The 21,175-nt window shown below is 43.3% G+C and overlaps 3 protein-coding genes across 6 annotated transcripts in view; 1 reads left to right on the top strand and 2 right to left on the bottom strand.

Annotated features, from left to right (window-relative positions):
- Positions 1 to 1,614, top strand: part of cops7a (COP9 constitutive photomorphogenic homolog subunit 7A) — a 31,255-nt gene extending 29,641 nt beyond the window's left edge. The window contains exon 8 of the mRNA XM_060921577.1: positions 1,203 to 1,614. Coding sequence (XP_060777560.1) covers positions 1,203 to 1,242 — 40 coding nt within the window. The 3' untranslated portion in view covers positions 1,243 to 1,614. The remainder of the gene's footprint in view (positions 1 to 1,202) is intronic.
- Positions 1,615 to 9,073: 7,459 nt separating this feature from the next.
- Positions 9,074 to 19,124, bottom strand: pianp (PILR alpha associated neural protein). The gene is made up of 6 exons (XM_060921576.1): positions 18,386 to 19,124; positions 17,939 to 18,084; positions 17,472 to 17,827; positions 17,148 to 17,226; positions 15,480 to 15,599; positions 9,074 to 13,692 (listed from the first exon to the last, which is right to left on the bottom strand). The coding sequence occupies exons 2-6, from the start codon at positions 17,947 to 17,949 to the stop codon at positions 13,671 to 13,673; spliced, it is 588 nt and encodes a 195-aa protein (XP_060777559.1). The 5' UTR covers positions 17,950 to 18,084; positions 18,386 to 19,124; the 3' UTR covers positions 9,074 to 13,670.
- Positions 19,125 to 19,222: 98 nt separating this feature from the next.
- si:ch211-154o6.3 (uncharacterized protein LOC563854 homolog) overlaps positions 19,223 to 21,175 on the bottom strand; it is a 103,744-nt gene continuing 101,791 nt past the window's right edge. For 3 of the 4 annotated variants that reach the window (XM_060921567.1, XM_060921568.1, XM_060921570.1), the window contains 2 exons: positions 19,650 to 19,735; positions 19,223 to 19,486 (listed from right to left, as the gene is read on the bottom strand). In XM_060921567.1, coding sequence (XP_060777550.1) covers positions 19,401 to 19,486; positions 19,650 to 19,735 — 172 coding nt within the window. In that variant the 3' untranslated portion in view covers positions 19,223 to 19,400. The remainder of the gene's footprint in view (positions 19,487 to 19,649; positions 19,736 to 21,175) is intronic. The other variant, XM_060921569.1, reaches the window with a different exon arrangement.

The following is a 21,175-nucleotide window of genomic DNA, read 5'->3' as shown; positions in this document are numbered from 1 at the left end:
AGACTTTTGGATGATGGAAAGAGAGACCTTTGGAGGTCTGTAAGAAGTACGTTGAAGAGCTAAATAAACCTGTAAGGAGTAAAAAGTAAGCTTTATTGCAAATACAAGCATTCCAGTTCAGTAATACTCAAAGTATACACTACCGTTCAAAAGTTTGGGGTCACTTTGAGATTTCCTTATTTTTGAAAGAAAAGCACTGTTCTTTTCAATGAAGATCACTTTAAACTAATCAGAAATCCACTCTATACATTGCTAATGTGCTAAATGACTATTCTAGCTGCAAATGTCTGGTTTTTGGTGCAATATCTCCATAGGTGTATAGAGGCCCATTTCCAGCAACTCTCACTCCAGTGTTCTAATGGTACAATGTGTTTGCTCATTGCCTCAGAAGGCTAATGGATGATTAGAAAACCCTTGTACAATCATGTTAGCACAGCTGAAAACAGCTTAGCTCTTTAGAGAAGCTATAAAACTGACCTTCCTTTGAGCAGATTGAGTTTCTGGAGCATCACATTTGTGGGGTCGATTAAATGCTCAAAATGGCCAGAAAAATGTCTCGACTATATTTTCGATTCATTTTACAACTTATGGTGGGAAATAAAAGTGTGACTTTTCATGGGAAACACTAAATTATCTGGGTGACCCCAAACTTTTGAACGGTAGTGTAAATACACTAAAATAATACTTTTCATATAGGATTGAAGTATAGTCACCACCCCAGCATGGTGCTGAGTGTGTGTGTGTGTAGCAGGGCTTTGAATAGGGCTTTTTCCATCTGTAAACTAGGAACCTGGACCATGATGGTGGATCCAAACCAGACATTTAAATCTGATTAGCAACGAATGTAAAACATCAACGTTTGCAAAGCCAAGAACACTTAAAGCGTCCCACAGCTGTGTGCGTGTGTTTTTATGTCTGCGTTTGCTCTGATAGCTATAATAATAAAGCGTTTGCAACTTGACAAGCTGGAGTGTGTCTGCTCTTGCACTGTCTCCATCCATTAGATTCATTAGTATTAAGTGTGTTTTGCTGTGCTCCAATTTTCCTCGAGTTAAGTGTTATTACAGAGGATTACGGATATCTCACAATGCTAATCAAATCTTCACAAGGCGCTAATTGTCTCCATCCTGCGTCTGAAACCTTTTGATTTTGTTAGTTTGCTGACATTTTGGTTAATCAAGATCTTTGGGGTCGTGTCACAGGCTTCGCGGGAGCGGGAAGATCTGGTCCAAGTCGAACTGAGCCCAAAGGCACGTAAAGATCAGCTACGCCGAGGTGCAGATCGCCGATTTGCTGAGAAGCTCCAAGACGAACAGAGACGCTTTGACACTTGGCATCAACGCTGACAGAAGAACTAGTGAGCAGACAGCAGCTTCTTCACAACACTGCTGTCCAGACATCATGTAACCACAGACTTTACAGATACGAGACTCGGATTAAAGAGACTGTGTGTGTGTGTGCGAGCGAGAGAGAGAACAGACTGTGCATAGATGTATGCTTGTAAATGTTTTAAATCAATATTTTTTTTTCTTTCCCTCAGTGTTTTTTGAGTTGCATTGTTCCATAATCAGGATGGATGAAGATGATAAAAGAATAAACATTTTCCCTCCGTCACTTCCCTGATCATTTTTTTTTACTCCTCTGCCCATCTTTAATGTAAAATGTTGCACATACTGAGACGGAGAGGAAGCTTGGGCGCTTAGAGCTCAGACCATTAATTATCTCTCTCTCTCTCTCTCTCTCTCTCACACACAAAAACCCTTATTATGGGCTGGTACACGTGCACACATACTGAACATTAGAGTAGACCCATCCTGCCACATGTTTTCCTATGAAAATAACCGAGTGCTACCTAAGGCATTATTTTGTCCAATGTGCTGTGCTTTCTGCTTTTCTTTTCTCTTCTCCTCTCCATTTCCTCTGCAGGACGTTAATGACGGCAATTAATTCTCTGTTCCCACACGCTAATAGAGAGAGGAAGAAAGATGAGATGTTTTTGTATTAACCCTGCCATCCCTCATCTTGTTCATAACGGTCTATCCTTCTGTTCTGTGCAGTAGGTTTTACATCCTTTCATTCAGTCCACTATTCATTTCTCTCTGTCTATAAATAGTGGTGTTAATTTTAGGCAGTGAGATAAAACGTCAGTGGTTCACAGCCTCTCGGAACAGATGGGAGCTGTGAACTTTTCCAGCTGCTTACCTGTATGTGTGTGTATGGAAGCAGAGATTATATTTAATGTGTGTATGTATAAGGGCGATTAAACCCTGGGTGAGGTCCGTGCCCATGCGCAGTGCGCTGCTTCTTCCGAATTTCTCTTTGCAATCAATACTCGAAATCCATATTCACAACTTGAAAAACACCATAAATGGATTTTTATTGATCTTTTCTTATACAGTTACCCACACACAGTACTTAAGGCATTGCTACGTCATATAAAACTACATCACCAAAAAAAATAATCACAGCTTGTATAAGGAGTTGAAGTTTGGGTTTGTAAGACGAATATTCTTTGCCAAAGTGCTTTAACCTGCTGACGTTTTAAACACGTTTTCAACACATATATTGAACTTGTCCCAGATAATAATAATAATAACTAAAAAAAAAATACAATAATGATACTTGTCTCTATGTGCAAGGCAAAGACCAGAATACTGTTTGTTTATCAGAAAACTTTTTGCCCTTTCGTTCAGTTTCATTTCACTACAGAACTCGTAAGAGGACGCGACACCGTTTCCTCAATCTGCAGTCTCCAGTGCTGTGGACATCTGTTCTCTGTTTAGTTTGGTATCTCCTTTTTCTCTGGTATAACTCCTCAGCTGATAGGCGAGTTGGAACAGGAAGTGGATGAAATGATGCAGAGTTGAGCTCTAGAACTGTGAAGCTCTTCTCAAACAAGAGTGAAGGACAGGGCAGGGGTTTTTTTTCCTTTCCCCCTCCTTGAATAAGAATGCCAGAAGAGTCAATTGACATGCACTATATTGCCAAAAGTATTCGCTCACCTGCCTTGACTCATATATGAGCTTAAAGTGCCATTCCACCATTGGATGTATTCTTTGGCATAAAATACAATATATTTTGACAACATATATAAATGGTATCTCTAGATAGAGAAATCTTTTAGCTTCAAAATGATATATCAAACAGGCGGCATGGTGGTGTAGTGGTTAGCGCTGTCGCCTCACAGCAAGAAGGTCCGGGTTCGAGCCCCGTGGCCGGTGAGGGCCTTTCTGTGTGGAGTTTGCATGTTCTCCCCGTGTCCGCGTGGGTTTCCTCCGGGTGCTCCGGTTTCCCCCACAGTCCAAAGACATGCAGGTTAGGTTAACTGGTGACTCTAAATTAACCGTGAGTGTGAATGGTTGCCTATGTCTATGTGTCAGCCCTGTGATGACCTGGCGACTTGTCCAGGGTGTACCCCGCCTTTCGCCCGTAGTCAGCTGGGATAGGCTCCAGCTTGCCTGCGACCCTGTAGAACAGGATAAAGCGGCTAGAGATAATGAGATGATATATCAAACAATTTTTTGACAACGACAAGTATATTAATTTTGCGACCAAAGTCACCTACCGCGATAAAAATAATACCAATAAATCTAGCTAATACCAATAAATCTAGCTAACTGAAAGATTAACTCAAAATTTTTCGCAATTTTTTTTGGCCCCCATATACGAGGAGAAATGACTCTCTCACTTTGGGGGTTTCCTGGTCTAAAAATAGACCGACACGTGGTACACAAGAAGGGGAACCTGCCGATGACATCACGCGCGGAAATTAAAAGGGTAGGTGACTTTGGTCGCAAAATTAATATACTTGTCGTTGTCAAAAAATTATGTTTGATATATCATTTTGAAGCTAAAAGATTTCTCTGTCTAGTCATGTTGTCATAAAATATATTGTATTTTATGCCAAAGAATACATCCAATGGTGGAATGGCACTTTAAGTGACATCCCATTCCTAATCCATAGGGTTCAATATGACGTCGGTCCACCCTCTGCAGCTAGAACAGCTTCAACTCTTCTGGGAAGGCTGTCCACAAGGTTTAGGAGTGTGTTTATGGGAATTTTTGACCATTCTTCCAGAAGCGCATTTGTGAGGTCACACACTGATGTTGGACGAGAAGGCCTGGCTCTCAGTCTCCGCTCTAATTCATCCCAAAGGTGTTCTGTCGGGTTGAGGTCAGGACTCTGTGCAGGCCAGTCAAGTTCATCCACACCAGACTCTGTCATCCATGTCTTTATGGACCTTGCTTTGTGCACTGGTGCACAGTCATGTTGGAAGAGGAAGGGGTCAGCTCCAAACTGTAAAAACAGTCTGCATGCCTAGCTGCTTGATTTTATACACCTGCGGCCATGGAAGTGATTGGAACACCTGATTCCGATAATTTGGATGGGTGAGCAAATACTTTTGGCAATATAGTGTATGAAGCTGGAATGACTGACCCCCTGGAAGTCCCGCCCCCTTCCGCCAATCTCACATTAGTAATATTCAGAGATGATGTAACCTCCGTTTGTCTTTTAAATAAAATAAAATAAAATCCATCTGTGTATATTCATCTTGTTTAACATCTGGCAAGAAAATACAGTATTTAACATCAGTTAACTATACAGATGGCATGATCTGAGACGCAGGGTCAGTATCAGGCAAAGCTCGCGAAAGCTGGTGGATCAAACCGGAACTGTAAACGTTTACATAAAGCAGAATCCAAAAGTCTGAGACTAGGAGTGAAAATGCTTCTATTTTTTGTTATTTTCTCATTTAATACACGTTTCATATGACGGTGTATTATTGACAACAACTTGCATGAAGAGTGAAAGATTTCAGAGGTTCTTAGTATTCAGGACGTCCCTTTTTTTTTTTTGCTTTAATACAATAACAGCGTGCACTCGAGCTGGAATGGACTCCAAGTTTAGGCAAAACCTTATGATCCATTTTACAGGGTGTTTCAGAAAAATCTGATATCGTTTCACAATCTAAGAACTTTGCCAATTCTTGTTCAGTTGACCTCAAATTTTAACAGCAGACGTGGAAACGGGTCAAAATTTTCAAATATTTAATGTTTGTTTTATCTTTTTAGATATAGAAACGCCGTTCACTGGAAAAGAAATGGCGGTTTGTGTGTTACAGAGTACGCTCGAACGAGACCGTGCATTCATGAGAGAATTCTCTAAAAATGCACCGGTGCCAGAAAAGACTGTTACCAAAGACATGCTGCAGTGTGTTCGGCGGGAGCCGGACTACCGACCTGACGTGTCCCGTGTCTCAGGCGGCGCGCGTATTGAACGCTTTGTAAAATCGTTCATGGAATCCACATACTTTTTGAATTTCTCGTTCAAATTTTGAGGAATAAATCTGATATTGCTCAACATTAAGCCGGTTCAGTTTCATTTGACTCGACTATGTAGCTGCTGGGATATTTACATCGCAAATAATCTCATCCCATTATCTCTAGCCGCTTTATCCTTCTACAGGGTCGCAGGCAAGCTGGAGCCTATCCCAGCTGACTACGGGCGAAAGGCGGAGTACACCCTGGACAAGTCGCCAGGTCATCACAGGGCTGACACATAGACACAGACAACCATTCACACCTACGCTCAATTTAGAGTCACCAGTTAACCTAACCTGCATGTCTTTGGACTGTGGGGGAAACCGGAGCACCCGGAGGAAACCCACGCGGACACGGGGAGAACATGCAAACTCCACACAGAAAGGCCCTCGCCGGCCACGGGGCTCGAACCCAGGACCTTCTTGCTGTGAGGCGACAGCGCTAACCACTACACCACCGTGCCGCCCATCGCAAATAATGTCAAATTTTTTGAAACACCCTGTAGATCAAATCCATCGGGGTGTCGTCTGAACTCATGCTCCAGTTGAAGAGATTAGACACGAGGAAGGTTAGGCAGTTAACATGGTCAATATCACAAAATTCACTTGTATGGATATACACTACCGTTCAAAAGTTTGGGGTCCCTTTGAAATGTCCTTATTTTTGAAAGAAAAGCACTGTTCTTTTCAATGAAGATCACTTTAAACTAATCAGAAATCCACTCTATACATTGCTAATGTGGTAAATGACTATTCTAGCTGCAAATGTCTGGTTTTTGGTGCAATATCTCCATAGGTGTATAGAGGCCCATTTCCAGCAACTCTAACTCCAGTGTTATAATGGTACAATGTGTTTGCTCATTGCCTCAGAAGGCTAATGGATGATTAGAAAACCCTTGTACAATCATGTTAGCACAGCTGAAAACAGTTGAGCTCTTTAGAGAAGCTATAAAACTGACCTTCCTTTGAGCAGATTGAGTTTCTGGAGCATCACATTTGTGGGGTCGATTAAATGCTCAAAATGGCCAGAAAAATGTCTCGACTATATTTTCTATTCATTTTACAACTTATGGTGGGAAATAAAAGTGTGACTTTTCATGGAAAAAACAAAATTGTCTGGGTGACCCCAAACTTTTGAACAGTAGTGTAGGGGCCTAGAAATAGTGCAGAATCTTGATTCAAGACATTAAACGTTTACTTTCTTTGTTTTCAATATTTCAAAAAAAATCCTAAAACCTTCTGTTTGACATTTTAAAAGAAAAAGAGAAAAAAAAAAGTGTCCCAGATTTTCAACATGATCTCAAACTTATGGACTCCACTGTATGAAGAGACTCGTTTTTGTTTTTCTTAGTTTGATTTTTAGTAATATTATACTTTGAAATAAACACTCAGCAATCACTTTATTAGGAGCACTATACTCCTACTCTACGGTCTCCCTGTGCTTTCAAAACAGCCTCGAGTCTTTGTGGGATGGATTACTCAAGATATTGGAAGCGTTCCTTTGAGATTCTGGTCCATGTTGATATGACTGCAGATGTTTTTTTCAGGTGCACTTTCATGCTGCTTTCTCCTGTTCGATCACATCCCAAAGGTGGTTTATTGGATTCAGATCCAGTGACTGGGAAGAACATCGAACTCATTGTCATCAAACCAGTATGAGACGACTTTGCTGGAAGTAACCATTAGAAGATGGTATACTGTGGCCATGAAGGGATCCACATGATCAGTAACAATACTCAGACTGTGGCATTCCAGTGATGATTGATTGGTATTAATATGCCCAAAGTGTGCCAAGAAAAAACATTCCCTACACCAGTACACCACCTCCACCAACCTGGACTGTTAACACGACAGGTTGAGTCTATGGATTCATGTTGTTGGCACCAAATTCTGACCCAACCCCCTGTGTGTTTCCGCAGAAATCGAGATTCATTAAACCATGCTACATTTTTCCAGTCTTCACCAGTCCAGTTTTGGTGAGTTTCTACCCACTGCAGCCTCAGCTTTCTGTTCTCGGCTGACAGAAGAGGAACCTGACATGGTCTTGTGCTTTTGTAGTCCATATGCTTCAAGATTCGACATGTTGTGCATTCGGAGATACTTTTCTGCTCACCACAATTGTACAGAGCGGTTATCTGAGTTACTGTAGCCTTTCTGTCAGCTCGAACCAGGCTGGCCGTTCTCTGTTGGCCTCTCTCGTCAACAAGCCGTTTCCATCTCCAGAACTGCGGCTCACGCCATTCTGAGTGAACTCTAGAGACTGTTTTGAGTTCAAATCCCAGGAGATCCATATTTAAGTTATTCCACAAAATCGAGTCGTACATGAGCTGACAGCTATAAGCTGTGTATGACGAGTTTGAGTGGAATAACTTTTATTCTATCCACAGTCATTGGATTTTGAGAAACGGAGCATTTTTTTTTTTTTTGCAAATTCGATAAATAAAAGCTTTATACAAAACGTCCAACAAAATTAGTTCCGCTTAGAATGTAAACAAACCGAAACGACTAACAATTTGTGAAAAATGTTATCATAGTAATTCTTGGAAAAAAAAAAAAGCTACGCTCTTAACATCAAATACTTTTATTCCATATTTTGTTGCTTTTTTTTGGGGGGGGGGTTGTTTTCGAGTAGAGTTTTTAATTTCGTCCTCGGTTGGTTCAGCAAAACGCTCCGCCATTTTGTTTTTCTCTACTCACGGTATATGAGCTGATAGCCTAGTAGTAGAGTAGCCAATCAGAGCGTGCGATTGATCATATCCAGTAAATGCGGATAGAATAAAAACCTTTATTTAATATCATTTTATTCTTGACGGCAAAAAAGCAGACTGCCCTTTTAAACGTTAATCTTTATCTATATAAGCTTGGGGTCTCTTCTATGCTAGCGCCGCCCCTTTGTCATCAGTTACATCTGCTTCTTGTTTGTGTTGATATCGATTATTAGTTTATTACTTATTAGTTTAACATGGTGTGGTTAGCACTGTCGCCTCATAGCAACCTACTTTGTTGCCTTTTTTTTTGGTTTTGTTTTCGAGTAGAGTTTTTATTTCATCCTTGGTTGGTTCAGCAAAATGCTCTGCCATTTTGTTTTTCTCTACTCACGGTATATGAGCTGATAGCCTAGTAGTAGAGTAGCCAATCAGGGCACGCGATTGCTCATATCCAGTGAATGGGGACGGAATAATTACAGAAATACTCAAACCATCCTGTCTGGTACCAACAACCATGCTCTGGTCAAATTAACCCATCCATATAATCACACCCACACAAAAGAAAAGTGGTATTGTGCCATCTCGGGATCGACCATCCAGATGAAAACTTTAACCACAAAAACGGGCCTGCGATGAAGTGTCAGTCAGTAGCTCTAGACAAATAATGTTAATAGGAATGGCAAATGGACCGAGATTAAAAACGCTGCCGTTTGCTTTGCACGCCTGCATCAGCCTGTGCTCAGACTTGTTCAAACAGTTTGAGCAGCAGATTAGCAGTGAAAATGTCAACTGTGCGGATCCCCCTCCTCCCCCCAGCATCCCCATCCACCCTCCAAAACCGCCATTCCTCCTTTTCAGGATCGGCAGGTCTGGGAATGGATTTCTTCGCATAACCATCGTCTTCTGCAACACTTAGCCCTAGCCATCCTTTTTCTTTGCTCTGAGAGCAAATACAGTCAAGCCGGAAAGTCTGCACACCCCTTTCGCCTTCTCCACGTTTTGTTACAGACTTATTCTACAATAGATTGAGTTCATTTTTTGTCACAAAATTCTACACAAAATAGCCCATAATGACAAAGTGAAAGCAGGTTTTTAGACATTTGTGCTAATTTATTAAAAATCAAAATGTAAAATATATGTACACAAGTGTGCACACCCTTTGATATGACGCCCAAAAGTGAGCTGAGGGGCATTTTGTTTCCACTGATACTGCTTGAGCTGTTTCGACAACTTAATTGGAGTCCACCCATGGTAAATTCAATTGGAGGCGGCTGTGGATTCCTACAAGTACCTCAGGCTGTGGCTGGACAGCAAGCTGGACTGGACTTGCAACACCAAACACTTATACAGGAAGGGACAGAGCAGGCTGTACTTCCTGAGGAGGCTGCGGTCCTTTAACATCTGCAGGAAACTCCTGTGGATGTTCTATCAGTCTGTGGTCGCCAGTGTCCTGTTTCACACCGTGGTGTGCTGGGGGGGCAGCACATCCAAGAAGGACACATCCAGGCTGGACAAACTGATCAGGCGGGCCAGCTCTGTGGTCGGCATGAAGCTGGACTCTCTGGTGATGGTGGAAGAGAAGAGGTCTCCGGACAAACTATTGAACATCATGGACGATGCCAGTCACCCTCTGCACACCGTCATCAGCAACCAGAGGAGCCTGTTCAGTGACAGAATGCTCCTTCCCAAGTGCAGGACGAACAGACTCAAAAACTCCTTTGTCCCTCACGCCATCAGACTGTACAACTCCTCTCTGGGGGGGAGGAGGGGGAACAGGAGGACAGAGGACGGGAAGGAGCAGTAGCCTAGCCTAACAATAAGCAATACCGGACAATGTGCAATATAAAGTGCAATATCTCTCCTGCCGCCACCCCCCCTTTTTCTCCTCCTTCCCCATATCTTATTCTTTTTATATGTAAATAATTTATTTTAATTTATCTAGAAGTTTTCCTCTATTTCTTTTCTCTGTTTATCTGTAATGATGCTGCTGGAATCTTAATTTCCCTGAGGGAACCCTCCCAAAGGGATCAATAAAGTTTTATCTAATCATCTAATCTAATCTAATCTATCTGATGGGACATGATTGGGGATTGCCAACACTTGTTGACAACACAGTTGACAATGCATGTTCGAGCAAACTCCAAGCCATGGGGTCAAAGGAATTATCTGCAGACCTCAGAAACAGGATTGTATCAAGGCATAGATCTGGAGAAGGGTACAGAAAAATTGCTGCAGCTTTACAGGTCCCAAAGAGCACAGTGGCCACCATCATTCGTAAGTGGAAGAAGTTTGGAACCACCAAGAATCTCCCTAGACCTGGCCGCCTGGCCAAACTGAGTGATCGGGGAAGACAAGCCTTGGCCAGGGAGGTGAGCAGGAACCTGAGGGTCACTCTGACAGAGCTCCAGCGTATCCTTGTGGAGATGGGAGAACCTTTCAGAAGATCAACCATCCAGGCAGCACTCCACAAAATCAGGCCTTTATGGTAGAGTGGCCAGACGGAAGCCACTCCTTAGTTGGCACATGATCGCCTGCTTGGAGGTTGGCAAAAGGCACCTAGAGGGCTCTCAAACTATGAGAAACAAGATTCTCTGCTCTGATAAAACCAAAATTGAACTTTTTGGCCTGAACACCAAGCGTCACGTCTGGAGGAAACCCATAGCTGCCAACTACTACGAATAAATCGTATTTATTACGATTTGTCGTTTTGATTACGAAAATACGAATTTGCCAATTTTCATGGGTCATTTTCAAAGTCTATCACCGGTGGGATTCGTATTTGATAAAACACCGCTTCGTTCCAAGCGGCAGATACTACGCCAAATTTCATTGGCTATTGCTTGTTCTCTCAGCCAATCAATGATGCTATTAGATCATCCATGGCACGCTATCGTCTGGCCTTTGTTCACGAAGTTTCTGAACAAAGCATGGCGTTTCAAGCTTTTGTTATGAAGATGTAGCGTAGTACTAATCTCTAAAGAAAGCATGGCTAAGGGGAAAGGCCAGCGCTTCAAGGACTCGTACCTAGAGGAGTTTCCCTTCATTTCTAAGTCAAGTAAGGGCGATCACTACGCGTTTTGTGCTCCATGTCGGCGAGACATTTCTATCAGTCATGGCGGGCGTTCTGATATCGTAACACGTGAAAACCTCCCTTCACAAGGAAAGCACGGACAATATTTCAAAGACTGCAAAACTAACGAAATGGGTGGCCACTTCGAGTTCAAGTTTATGTGGTGCAATAACATCAACTGTTGACTGAGTAAGCTCTAGTCTATTTCTCTAATGTGTACTTTGTTAAAAGTTATATGTGCCAATTGCATTGTTTGAAGTTTTTGCCTGATTCACTGACTATTTTCAGACATTGTTGAAAAGAACTTTGCAAATTAATGTAAGATGATAGTTTAGTTTGGAGAATAAATTTTGTCAAACTATGTTGTTTTAGTGTGATTTTTCAGGGTAGTTTTGCTAGAAAGCTTTGGTGGCAGGGGGCTTCGCCCCCCCCGACCCCCCACCAAGACTCAGTACCCAACCTTGTATTACTATTTACAATTTCGGAATGTTGGCAGCTATGGAAACCAGGCACCGCTCATCACCTGGCTAATGCCATCCCTACAGTGAAGCATGGCGGTGGCAGCATCATGATGTGGGGTTGATTTTCAGCAGCGGGAATGGGGCAACTAGTCCTGATAGAGGGAAAGATCCTTGAAGAAAACCTGCTCCAGAGCGCTCTGGACCTCAGACTGGGGTGAAGGTTTACCTTCCAACATGACAATGACCTGAAGCACACAGTCAAGAGAACAAAGGAGTGGCTTCAGAGAAAGTCTGTGAATGTCCTTGAGTGGCCCAGCCAGAGCCCAGACCTGAATCCAATTGAACATCTGTGGAAGGAGCTGAAAATGGCTGTGTACCGATGCTCCCCATCCAACCTGACAGAGCTTGCAAGGATATGCCAAGAGGAATGGGCAAAAATGTCCAGAAACAAGTGGGCCAAGCTCGGAGCTTCTTTCCCAAGACGCCTTGAAGCTGTAAGTGCTGCCGCCAAAGGTGCATCAACCAAGTATTAGGAGAAGGGTGTGTACAGATATGTAACCCCTAAATAACCTATTTTTGTCAGTAAAATAAAATTGCATATTTTCTAAAAACTTACTTTGTCATTATGGGCCATTTTGTGGCAAAAAGCGAACTCAATCTATTGTAGAATAAGTCTATAACGTAATAAAACGTGGAGAAGGTGAAAGGGGCGTACAGACTTTCCGGCTTGACTGTACGTTCGTTCTTTTGAGGTATGGTGTATGCTAACGCCTGATTAACTGCCCGCTGATCTCCCATTGAGCTGTTCTATGACTGCATGAATCCACGACATGGTTGTTTGTCTTGCAGTGCGAGAAGTCTCACAAAACATCTAGTAGATATTTATTTCCTTGTCACCTTAACTGACCAGGTTGAACGAGAAGAACACTGTCAGGTGCTAGCTGGTGTTGTAACGGCTGCGGTTAAGTGTGTGAGCGGCATGCACTATGCATAAACACCGAACAATTTGACTCTTTTCAACAGACACGTGTCCATAGTGGCTATGTTTCAGTTACAGTGTAAGCACTCACGTCATGGCATTTCATTCACACCACGTGGACAGGCAATTTAATCATGCATTATGGAGTTTCACCAAATTACAACATTTCTAAAGCCGTACAGTGTGTATTCATGACTTCTGAAAGTCAAAATCTCTCTGTAAAAGCATCTCTGACCTTCACACACCTTACGCAAGGCGTTCGGGACACAGATATAACTTCTGGATTCTCGAGTCGATCCTGAATCGCAATACTCCATCATCAGGAAGTTGAGTTTGAACCTTTGAACCACTATGTGGTGTTTCTCTGGCAGCTGAGACGCTGATGACGGTGGCGTATACACTGCCGTTATAGAAACTCATCATAATACATTCCTCAATGTCCATCCGCAATTCTGTAAACATGAACGAGAAACGCATCATCATCGGCGTGTTTTGGATAGAAAAGGATTTCTAGTGTGAGGTTGATGGGCTTTATGGTTGTAAACATCAGCACGTCGCTGTTGCCAAGAGTTGAGAGCCATATAAAACAGAACAGTCAAAATACAGAGCCAGAGAAAATAGGCTACATTTAACACACTTGGCACAAAATGCAGTCATTCTTCGAACCTTAATAAATTCTACACAGGGCATCAGAACTGCAACAACAGGTCTGTGCGAGAGAAGAGAAGTCACTAAACGGGACGAGGAAGAAACCAGATCGTAAACCGATAATAAATACGACGTTACAGATCAGCAAGCAGGTAGTATTCATTAAGCTTTCGGGAATGGCTGCAATAAGTACAGACATGGAACACTAGAACTGTGACGGCAAAAGAACACCCCTAAAAAAGTTTCAAAATGGCTGAAGAAGAGAGCCTGAACCTCCGGCTTGAAAGAACGTACGGCCTCCATTCCATATATATACAGCCCCGATCTTCAGAGCTTTATCCATCCACACATATTCTCTTTCATGTATCCATCTTCATACAGTTTTGCATGTTCTTACGTTTGTTCTCGTATTTACCCATGTTGTTTTTCCCCCCACATTCCATGCCCAGAGGACGTGATTAGCAAGCTGGCACAGTCAGCTCTTCAAAGATTGACCACAGGAAGTCTGGAGGGAGAGAGAGAGAGACAGAGAGAGACAGAAAGAGAGAGAGAGACGGACAGAGAGAGAGAGAGAGACAAAGAAAGACAGACAGGCAGAGACACAGACAGACAGGCAGAAAAACAGAGAGACAGACAGACAGACAGAGAGAGACAAAGAAAGACATACAGGCAGAGACACAGATAGACAGGCAGAAAAAGAGAGAGAGACAGACAGAGACAGACAGACAGAGAAACAGAGAAAGACAGAGAGAAACAGAGATGGAGAGAGACAGAGAGAGAGAGACAGACAGGCAGAGACACAGAGAGAGAGACAGAAAGAGAGACAGAGACAGACAGAGAGACAGACAGAAAGAGAGAGAGAGACAGACAGAGAGAGACAAAGAAAGACAGACAGGCACAGACAGACAGGCAGAAAAACAGAGAGAGACAGACAGAGAAACAGAGAGAGACAGACAGACAGGCAGAGACAGACAGACAGGCAGAAAAACAGAGAGAGACAGAGAGATGGAGAGAGACAGAGAGAGAGAGAGAGAGACAGAGAAAGACAGACAGGCAGAGACACAGACAGACAGGCAGAAAAACAGAGACAGACACAGACAGAGAGAGACAGACAGACAGAGAAACAGAGAGACAGACAGAAAGAGACACAGACAGACAGGCAGAAAAAGAGAGAGAGACAGACAAACAGAGAGAGACAGAACGAGAGAGAGAGAGAGACAGAGAAAGACAGGCAGAAAAACAGAGAAAGACAGACAGACAGAGAAACAGAGAGAGACAGAAAGACAGAGAGAAACAGGCAGAGAAACAGAGAGAGAGAGAAGAAAGGGACAGAGTTTATCTTGTGTGAAATTAGGTTTGAAATCCCCTGGCTGGAGAAAGAGTGGAGATTTCACAGGTTGTTTTCTCTCTCTTCATTTCACTCCCCCCTCCCCCTTCTCTCTCAGTGGACAGTTGATATGATGATTAGTGAAAAAATCATGCCCAAAAAGCAGAAATGATCCGTTTATTGTTTGCACGTGTTTTCCCATTCCCTTGTCTGTTCTAATGCGCACTACTGACTACTGATTCCAGCATCAGTATCCTCAAAGCCACACGCATCCTTGTGACGGCCTTCCACCGAGTTATTCAACAATTACTCCATGAAATCGAGTCGTACATGAGCTGATAGCCTACATGCCATGTACGACGAGATCGAGTGGAATAACCGTTATATTCTATCCACAGTCACTGGATTTTGAGAAACGGAGCATTTTTATTTTATTTTTTGGCAAATTCGATAAATAAAAACTTTACACACAAAACATCCGACAAAATCATTTCTGCTTAGAATGTGAACAAATCGGCGAAATGACAGAAGCAATTTGTGAAAAACGCTATAATAATACTTGAAAACCATACGTTCTTACCATGAAATACTTTCATTACATATTTTGTGAATTTTTATTTATTTATTTATTTATTTTGCATTTTTTGAGGTTTTGTTTTCGAGTCAAGTTTTATTTCGTCCTCGGTTGGTTCAGCAAGACGCTCCGCCATTTTGTTTTTCTCTACTCATGGTATATGAGCTGATATCCTAGTAGTAGAGTAGCCAATCAGAGCGCGTGATTGCTCATATCCAGTGAGTGTGAATAGAATAGAATAGAATAGAATAGAATAGAATAGAATAATTTCCGATTTTCCTTGTAGGGGACGAGCCAAATATTCCCACATGGTCAAAACTGTCTGTTATTCCTAGTCATACATCCTGTGATGCCCCCACACAGACACACTGTACACACACCCATGATGTACCTTTCTCTGTCAGGGAACGATGGGGTGCTCTGAAGTGTTTGCCTGCTATCCTCTTGGGCCATGGAACGAGGGATGGCAAGGGAGAGAGGGGGAGGACGCTGAGAGAGGCTGCGGTCATAACTGCGAGAGAGAGAGAGAGAGAGAGAGATGCATCAAGAAGAACATCACTCGTGTAGAAATTCATCCACGAGGAATAAAACGAAGCCATTAAAATAGCAGCGTTCGCATTTCAGATATTCCGAGTGCAGGTTAATTCACTCGCTGTGTTCATCCACACGCACTGTCATTACAGAGGACAGAGAAATGCTGTGTATAATTACAGCATTTACATTTCTTCAAATTACAGCCGGCACTTATTATGTGTGACAGACTCAGAGCTACAGGTAGACAGTGCAGAGGACTGCTCATGCAATATTCACAGAATTCTCTTTCTCTCACACACACACGCACGCACGCAGACAGGCTGAAGAAAGAGCGAGATCAGGTTCTGCTCTGAGTGCGAGGCAATAACTAGCGGAGAGTCGTTAGGAGAGCAGGAGGCTGATGCACACAGAATGCATAATGCACAGATATTGCATGTGTGTGTGTGTGTTTGATCTCTCCGTAAGAGGCTGCACAACAAATTGATGGCACTTCAGTTAATATGATGATAAGGAGTCCTGTTTGATCTATGTGAGGATTGAAAATGCTCTGTAATCACTCAGGTATTGTGTGAAAGTACTCTGCAAAGATATGGTTCAGAAAATCAAGCTCTAACACACACACACACACACACACAATCATCCAAATATGCATTCGAGCGACTCAAGTTACAGCAACATGGTCCAAAACATCCTTTTCTAATAGAACATCAGTGCACCGTGTGATGTGTGTATTAAGCCAGACAGGGTATTTGGACAAATCCGACAGTATTCGAACGTTACTGATGCGCTCGCAGGAAACCGTTCGAAATAAATCCTGTACGTTCCTGCAACAGATTTCATATCGCTACTTCATATTGCATCAGTGGATTCCCCCTGTCATAACAGAGACCTAGGCTTAGGACCAGATGAGTTCGATACATCATGAGACGTATCAGCGGATTTGATCAGCTGCAGCACTGTCGATAATTTAAAAACACTGCCTGCAGGTTCCTCAGCGCAGGTCGAATTAAAGCTCCAGGACACAAAATTGCACACGCTTCGACAGTAGAGGCAGACCATCGAGTAGTTTCACAGAAAAGCTGTGCAGCCTTCCCTCTAATGCTTCCACTTACTGAGAGATAGTGGAGAGAAAATCTGGTGTGTGAACACACGCGCACACACGCACGTCTTACTGCCCTTCCATTGACTTAATTATTAATGCAGTGAATTAATATTATGCTCCACCGATACCTAACTGTGACCTCAGTGACGGAAGGCGAAAGGAAAATCTTAAAAGGAAATCTTCTGGTTCTTTTATTTATTACTATTATTTATTTATTTTTAAAATAAAAGCTGCAGGTTTCGTAAAGATAAAACCGTTTCCTTGTAGGGACCAGACAAATGTCTCACAAAATTAAAACTGGTAGATATTCAGATCCTTGGAGAGACATTTAGTCCCCAACAAGATATATGCGCACACACAGACAGACACGCACACACGACATGCTGGGCGGCGAGGACAGATCAAGTGCTGAAATCCCCTCACCAGAGTTTGGCTGAAATGATGAGTGCAGAGAGAATCAGGAGGGATGAGATAGTCACGGTCACGTAAAACTGAGGATCCACTACGGAGCGAGAGAATAAAACAGATTAGAGGATACAAACAGAGGGACGGAAACAAGAACACAGGCACAAAGGAATTTTTCAAAATGTGAGCACTAAGCAGTTGAAGAAATAAGAAGGATTGCAACGCCGCAAGCAGCTGAAATGTTCACTTTCCACTTCCCTCCTCCTTAATGTGTGGGAACTCAAAGCTCAAAGAGAGGCATCGTGGGTAGCGGACAGCTCGAGCTGCCATCCAGGTGCCCACCTTCTTCAATCTCACGCTCCTCCGCCTCTTGTTCTGGCTCCTCTGCTGCGTCCTTGGCTTCGATGGACAGTGGCTGTTGTTGGGTTTGGTTCGCTTGGGCGTTCCTGCGACGAGGCCACACCTCAGGCGTGGCCTGCTTCACGCCCTCGGCTTCCTGACTAGACAGGAAGTGATGCGTCTCGTCCTCCAGTGGCTGCGTGGGACCCCAGTCGACTGCCCAGAGCGGAGTGGGCGTGGCCTGGGGTGAGGCAGACAGCTGCATGTCAGCAGGTTCGTTGCCCGCGCGGCAAAGAGGGAGGCAAATGATGACGGCAACCAGCAGGAGGCGCAAGAGAGCAGTGAGTCCAGAGATGGAGCTAGGCAGGAATGGATAAAAAGAATAACATTAGCACGACTGAGGTTTGGTGCTTTGAGGAGTGATGATAAACTCAATAAGCAGTTCCACACTTCCTTGTTCTTTTCATTACCATCTCTCCATCGCTTCTCTTTTCACTGGTACTTTGCTCCTACGATCATCTCTTGAAACAGGGAGACGGTGAGAGCGGGAGCGCCGGGCTCCTGACACTTACTGAAAGATCGTAAACAGATGGCTGGAGGGGGAACGACGCTGCTGCTAGAGACAGGGAACACAAACAAACACATTAACTTGCGTCTTTCGGTCGTACATAACCTCAAGTATCAAACGCGCGCGCGCACATTAATAAAACCATTCACACACACACACTAATAAAACCATTCTCTCTCTCACACACACAAAATAATAAAACCATTTTTACACACACACACACACACACACACACACACACACACATTAATAAAACCATTCATATACACATATACAAGAGAGGAAAGTAAAGCAGCACAGTATATATACTGCCCATTCTACCCACACACACACACACACACACACACACCTGTAGACACGTCCAATGCTTTAATCCAATTCCTGACTCAGGTAATAACTCAACAACTGAATTCAGATCTGATGACACCTTGATACACTCCTACATGTGAAACAGAGAAACTCTCTCTCTCTCTCTCTCACACGCACACACAATCTCACACACACACACACACACTCATGTACACAAATGCATGCAGATCACCAGTGTGTAGACAGCCATCAGTCCACATGCTTACCGCTCGCTGCTGATGGAGGGAGTGGGAGAGAGCCAGAGTGTGTCAGAGTGAGAAAAAGCATTGGTTGCCTTAGCGACAGAGACATGGAGAGAGAGAGAGAGAGAGAGAGCGCGAGCATGGGAGAGGCAGCTTGAGAGAAAGAGTGCTGGAGGATGTGAGAGAGAGAGAGAGAGAGATAACATGAGAAAGAGTATTAGACAGAGAGAGAGAGAGAGAGAGAAAGAGGGTGAGAGAGAGAAAGAGAGGGAGTCAGTGTGAGAGGGAGAGAGAGAGAGAGGTGCTTGTTCCTGTAAAAGACAGATTTAAATGCTAATTATGCTTTTTAACTGGTTCAGTTAAACAGAACAGGGGAGGAACATGGAATGGATTTTGAAGTCAGAAACAAAACAACAACAACAAAAAAAACTATTTTTTCCATATTCTAGCAGAGAAAGGTATTTCATTCATTTGAAGACGACAGACAGGATAAATAAAACGGGTAGAGGCAGAAAAAAAAAATCGATATCCATTAATTTGGAGTTGGATGGAGGAGTACCACGATGAAGAGGGATCCTGATATTTATAGACAGAAATGCCAGCGATCATAAATAATCTCTCACACGCACACACAGTCATAGCATGGCTCTTTTATTGGCTCCATGATGCAACATTTACATGAAGAACAAGCTGCTGTCTACCCGCGCTCTCTGCCCTGCTGCCACCCGCTCAATCTGCTCCACTTCACACCTCACGTTCTACCTCTTCCTTTCTGGCTCAGTCTCTCTCTCTCTCTCTCTCTCTCTATCTCTCTCACTGGAGGACGCAGCGGAGCCACGACCATCCAGACACCTCTTCTGCATCCATGGCCATGGAGTCTTCATCTTCATCATCATCTGCTGAAAGAGATGGGGTTCAGTATTTTTTAGCACACCTGAACCTGAACCTCATCAGTCATGACCACTTACATTATGGAATACATGAAGTGAAATTAACTATACATGCAAACGTTAAACGTAATCCATAATAAAGCTGTAGCCTCTCTCTCTCTCTCTCTCTCACCCTCACTCTCCTCCTCCTGCGAGTCTCCGTCAGATTCCGCGAGCGAACCGTCCAATCGGCTGTCTCGTCTGGCGTTCACGTCACCTCTGGAGTTCAAACAACAGAGCACAATTGTTGAAAAGCTGTTCACTGATTACATTCAATTAGCTGTTAATCCAGTTGGAGGTTCCCTTTATTAACAGAGATTAAAAATCAGACTTGTCTGAATCCCAGCTTATCGTTCACGGTAATGCATATTATTTAGTAATTAGAATAAATGATGCAGTAACTAGAGTGAAACTAATAGGGATGAGGTGGACCTGAGAGTTTACAGAGCTACAGACTGTACGCTGACGGGTGCCTTCAAAGAAACGCCTTGCACTTGCAATTAACGTGTTAAATCACACCTCCTCTGATTATGCTATTTATATTCCACCGCTAGTTTCGTATTGTTTCAGCGATGTCAAGATGACGCCAGTGAACGCGTGTGTCTTTCTTGACAGCTATTGCCACATCATGACGCAATCGATGAACACAAGGTTCAGCGTTATGATCATCATCATTAATACAGGAGCTCATGCTGGCTGTGCTCTGAACAGGGATTACAAATGCTTTCCCAGTCAGCAGGCCGAAACCGGGCATGAATATTCTTTGCAGGTCAATATTTCAGTCAATGCTTCTCTTTCAATCCGCACAGAAAGCATGCTTTATTAAAAGGTCATACTGACGGAACAGTCAAGAGACAAAAAAAAGTTAGATTTGTCGGAACACAACACTGTAAGAGATATAAATCATCATAAATAATTGATTAACATGAGTGGATGATTAATAGCGTTCACATTTAACCTAATTATATCCCCGAAGGTAATAGCTGATGCCACTGCATCACAGGATTGCTATGAACCTGGGAAGGTGAAAAAGAAAGCTTGAAATACTCTATGCATAATCCATCATGATTTATTCTATCCATATTTACTGGATATGAGCAATCGTGCGCTCTGATTGGCTACTCTACTACTAGAAAGAAAGAAAGTGCAACTTTATTCATCACACATTTGTGAAATTTCCTCTCTGCATTTAACCCATCTGAAGCAGTGAACACACACGTGAGCAATGAGCACACACACATACATACCCAGAGCATGCTAACAGCACCCGGGGAGCAGTTGGGAGTTAGGTGCCTCGCTCAAGGGCACCTCAGCCCAAGGCCGTCCCATATTAACCTAACCGCATGTCTTTGGACTGTAGGGGAAACCGGAGCACCCGGAGGAAACCCACACAGACACGGGGAGAACATGCAAACTCCACACAGAAAGGCCCTCGCTGGCCGCTGGGTTCGAACCCAGACCCTTCTTGCTGTGAGGCGACTGTGCTAACCACTACACCACCGTGCCGCCCACTAGAGTGCCGCTCGTCTGGGGTTTGATCACATGGACAAGCCAGAAGGCTATTGGAAAAATGTTTTGTGGATGGATGAGACCAAAATAGAACTTTCTGGCTTAAATGAGAAGCGTTATGCTACTCTCTCACACCATCTCAAAAGTCTG

The sequence above is a fragment of the Neoarius graeffei genome, chromosome 5 (genome assembly GCF_027579695.1).
Source record: "Neoarius graeffei isolate fNeoGra1 chromosome 5, fNeoGra1.pri, whole genome shotgun sequence".
NCBI lineage: Eukaryota > Metazoa > Chordata > Actinopteri > Siluriformes > Ariidae > Neoarius > Neoarius graeffei.
This window is presented reverse-complemented; position numbering and strand designations above follow the sequence as displayed.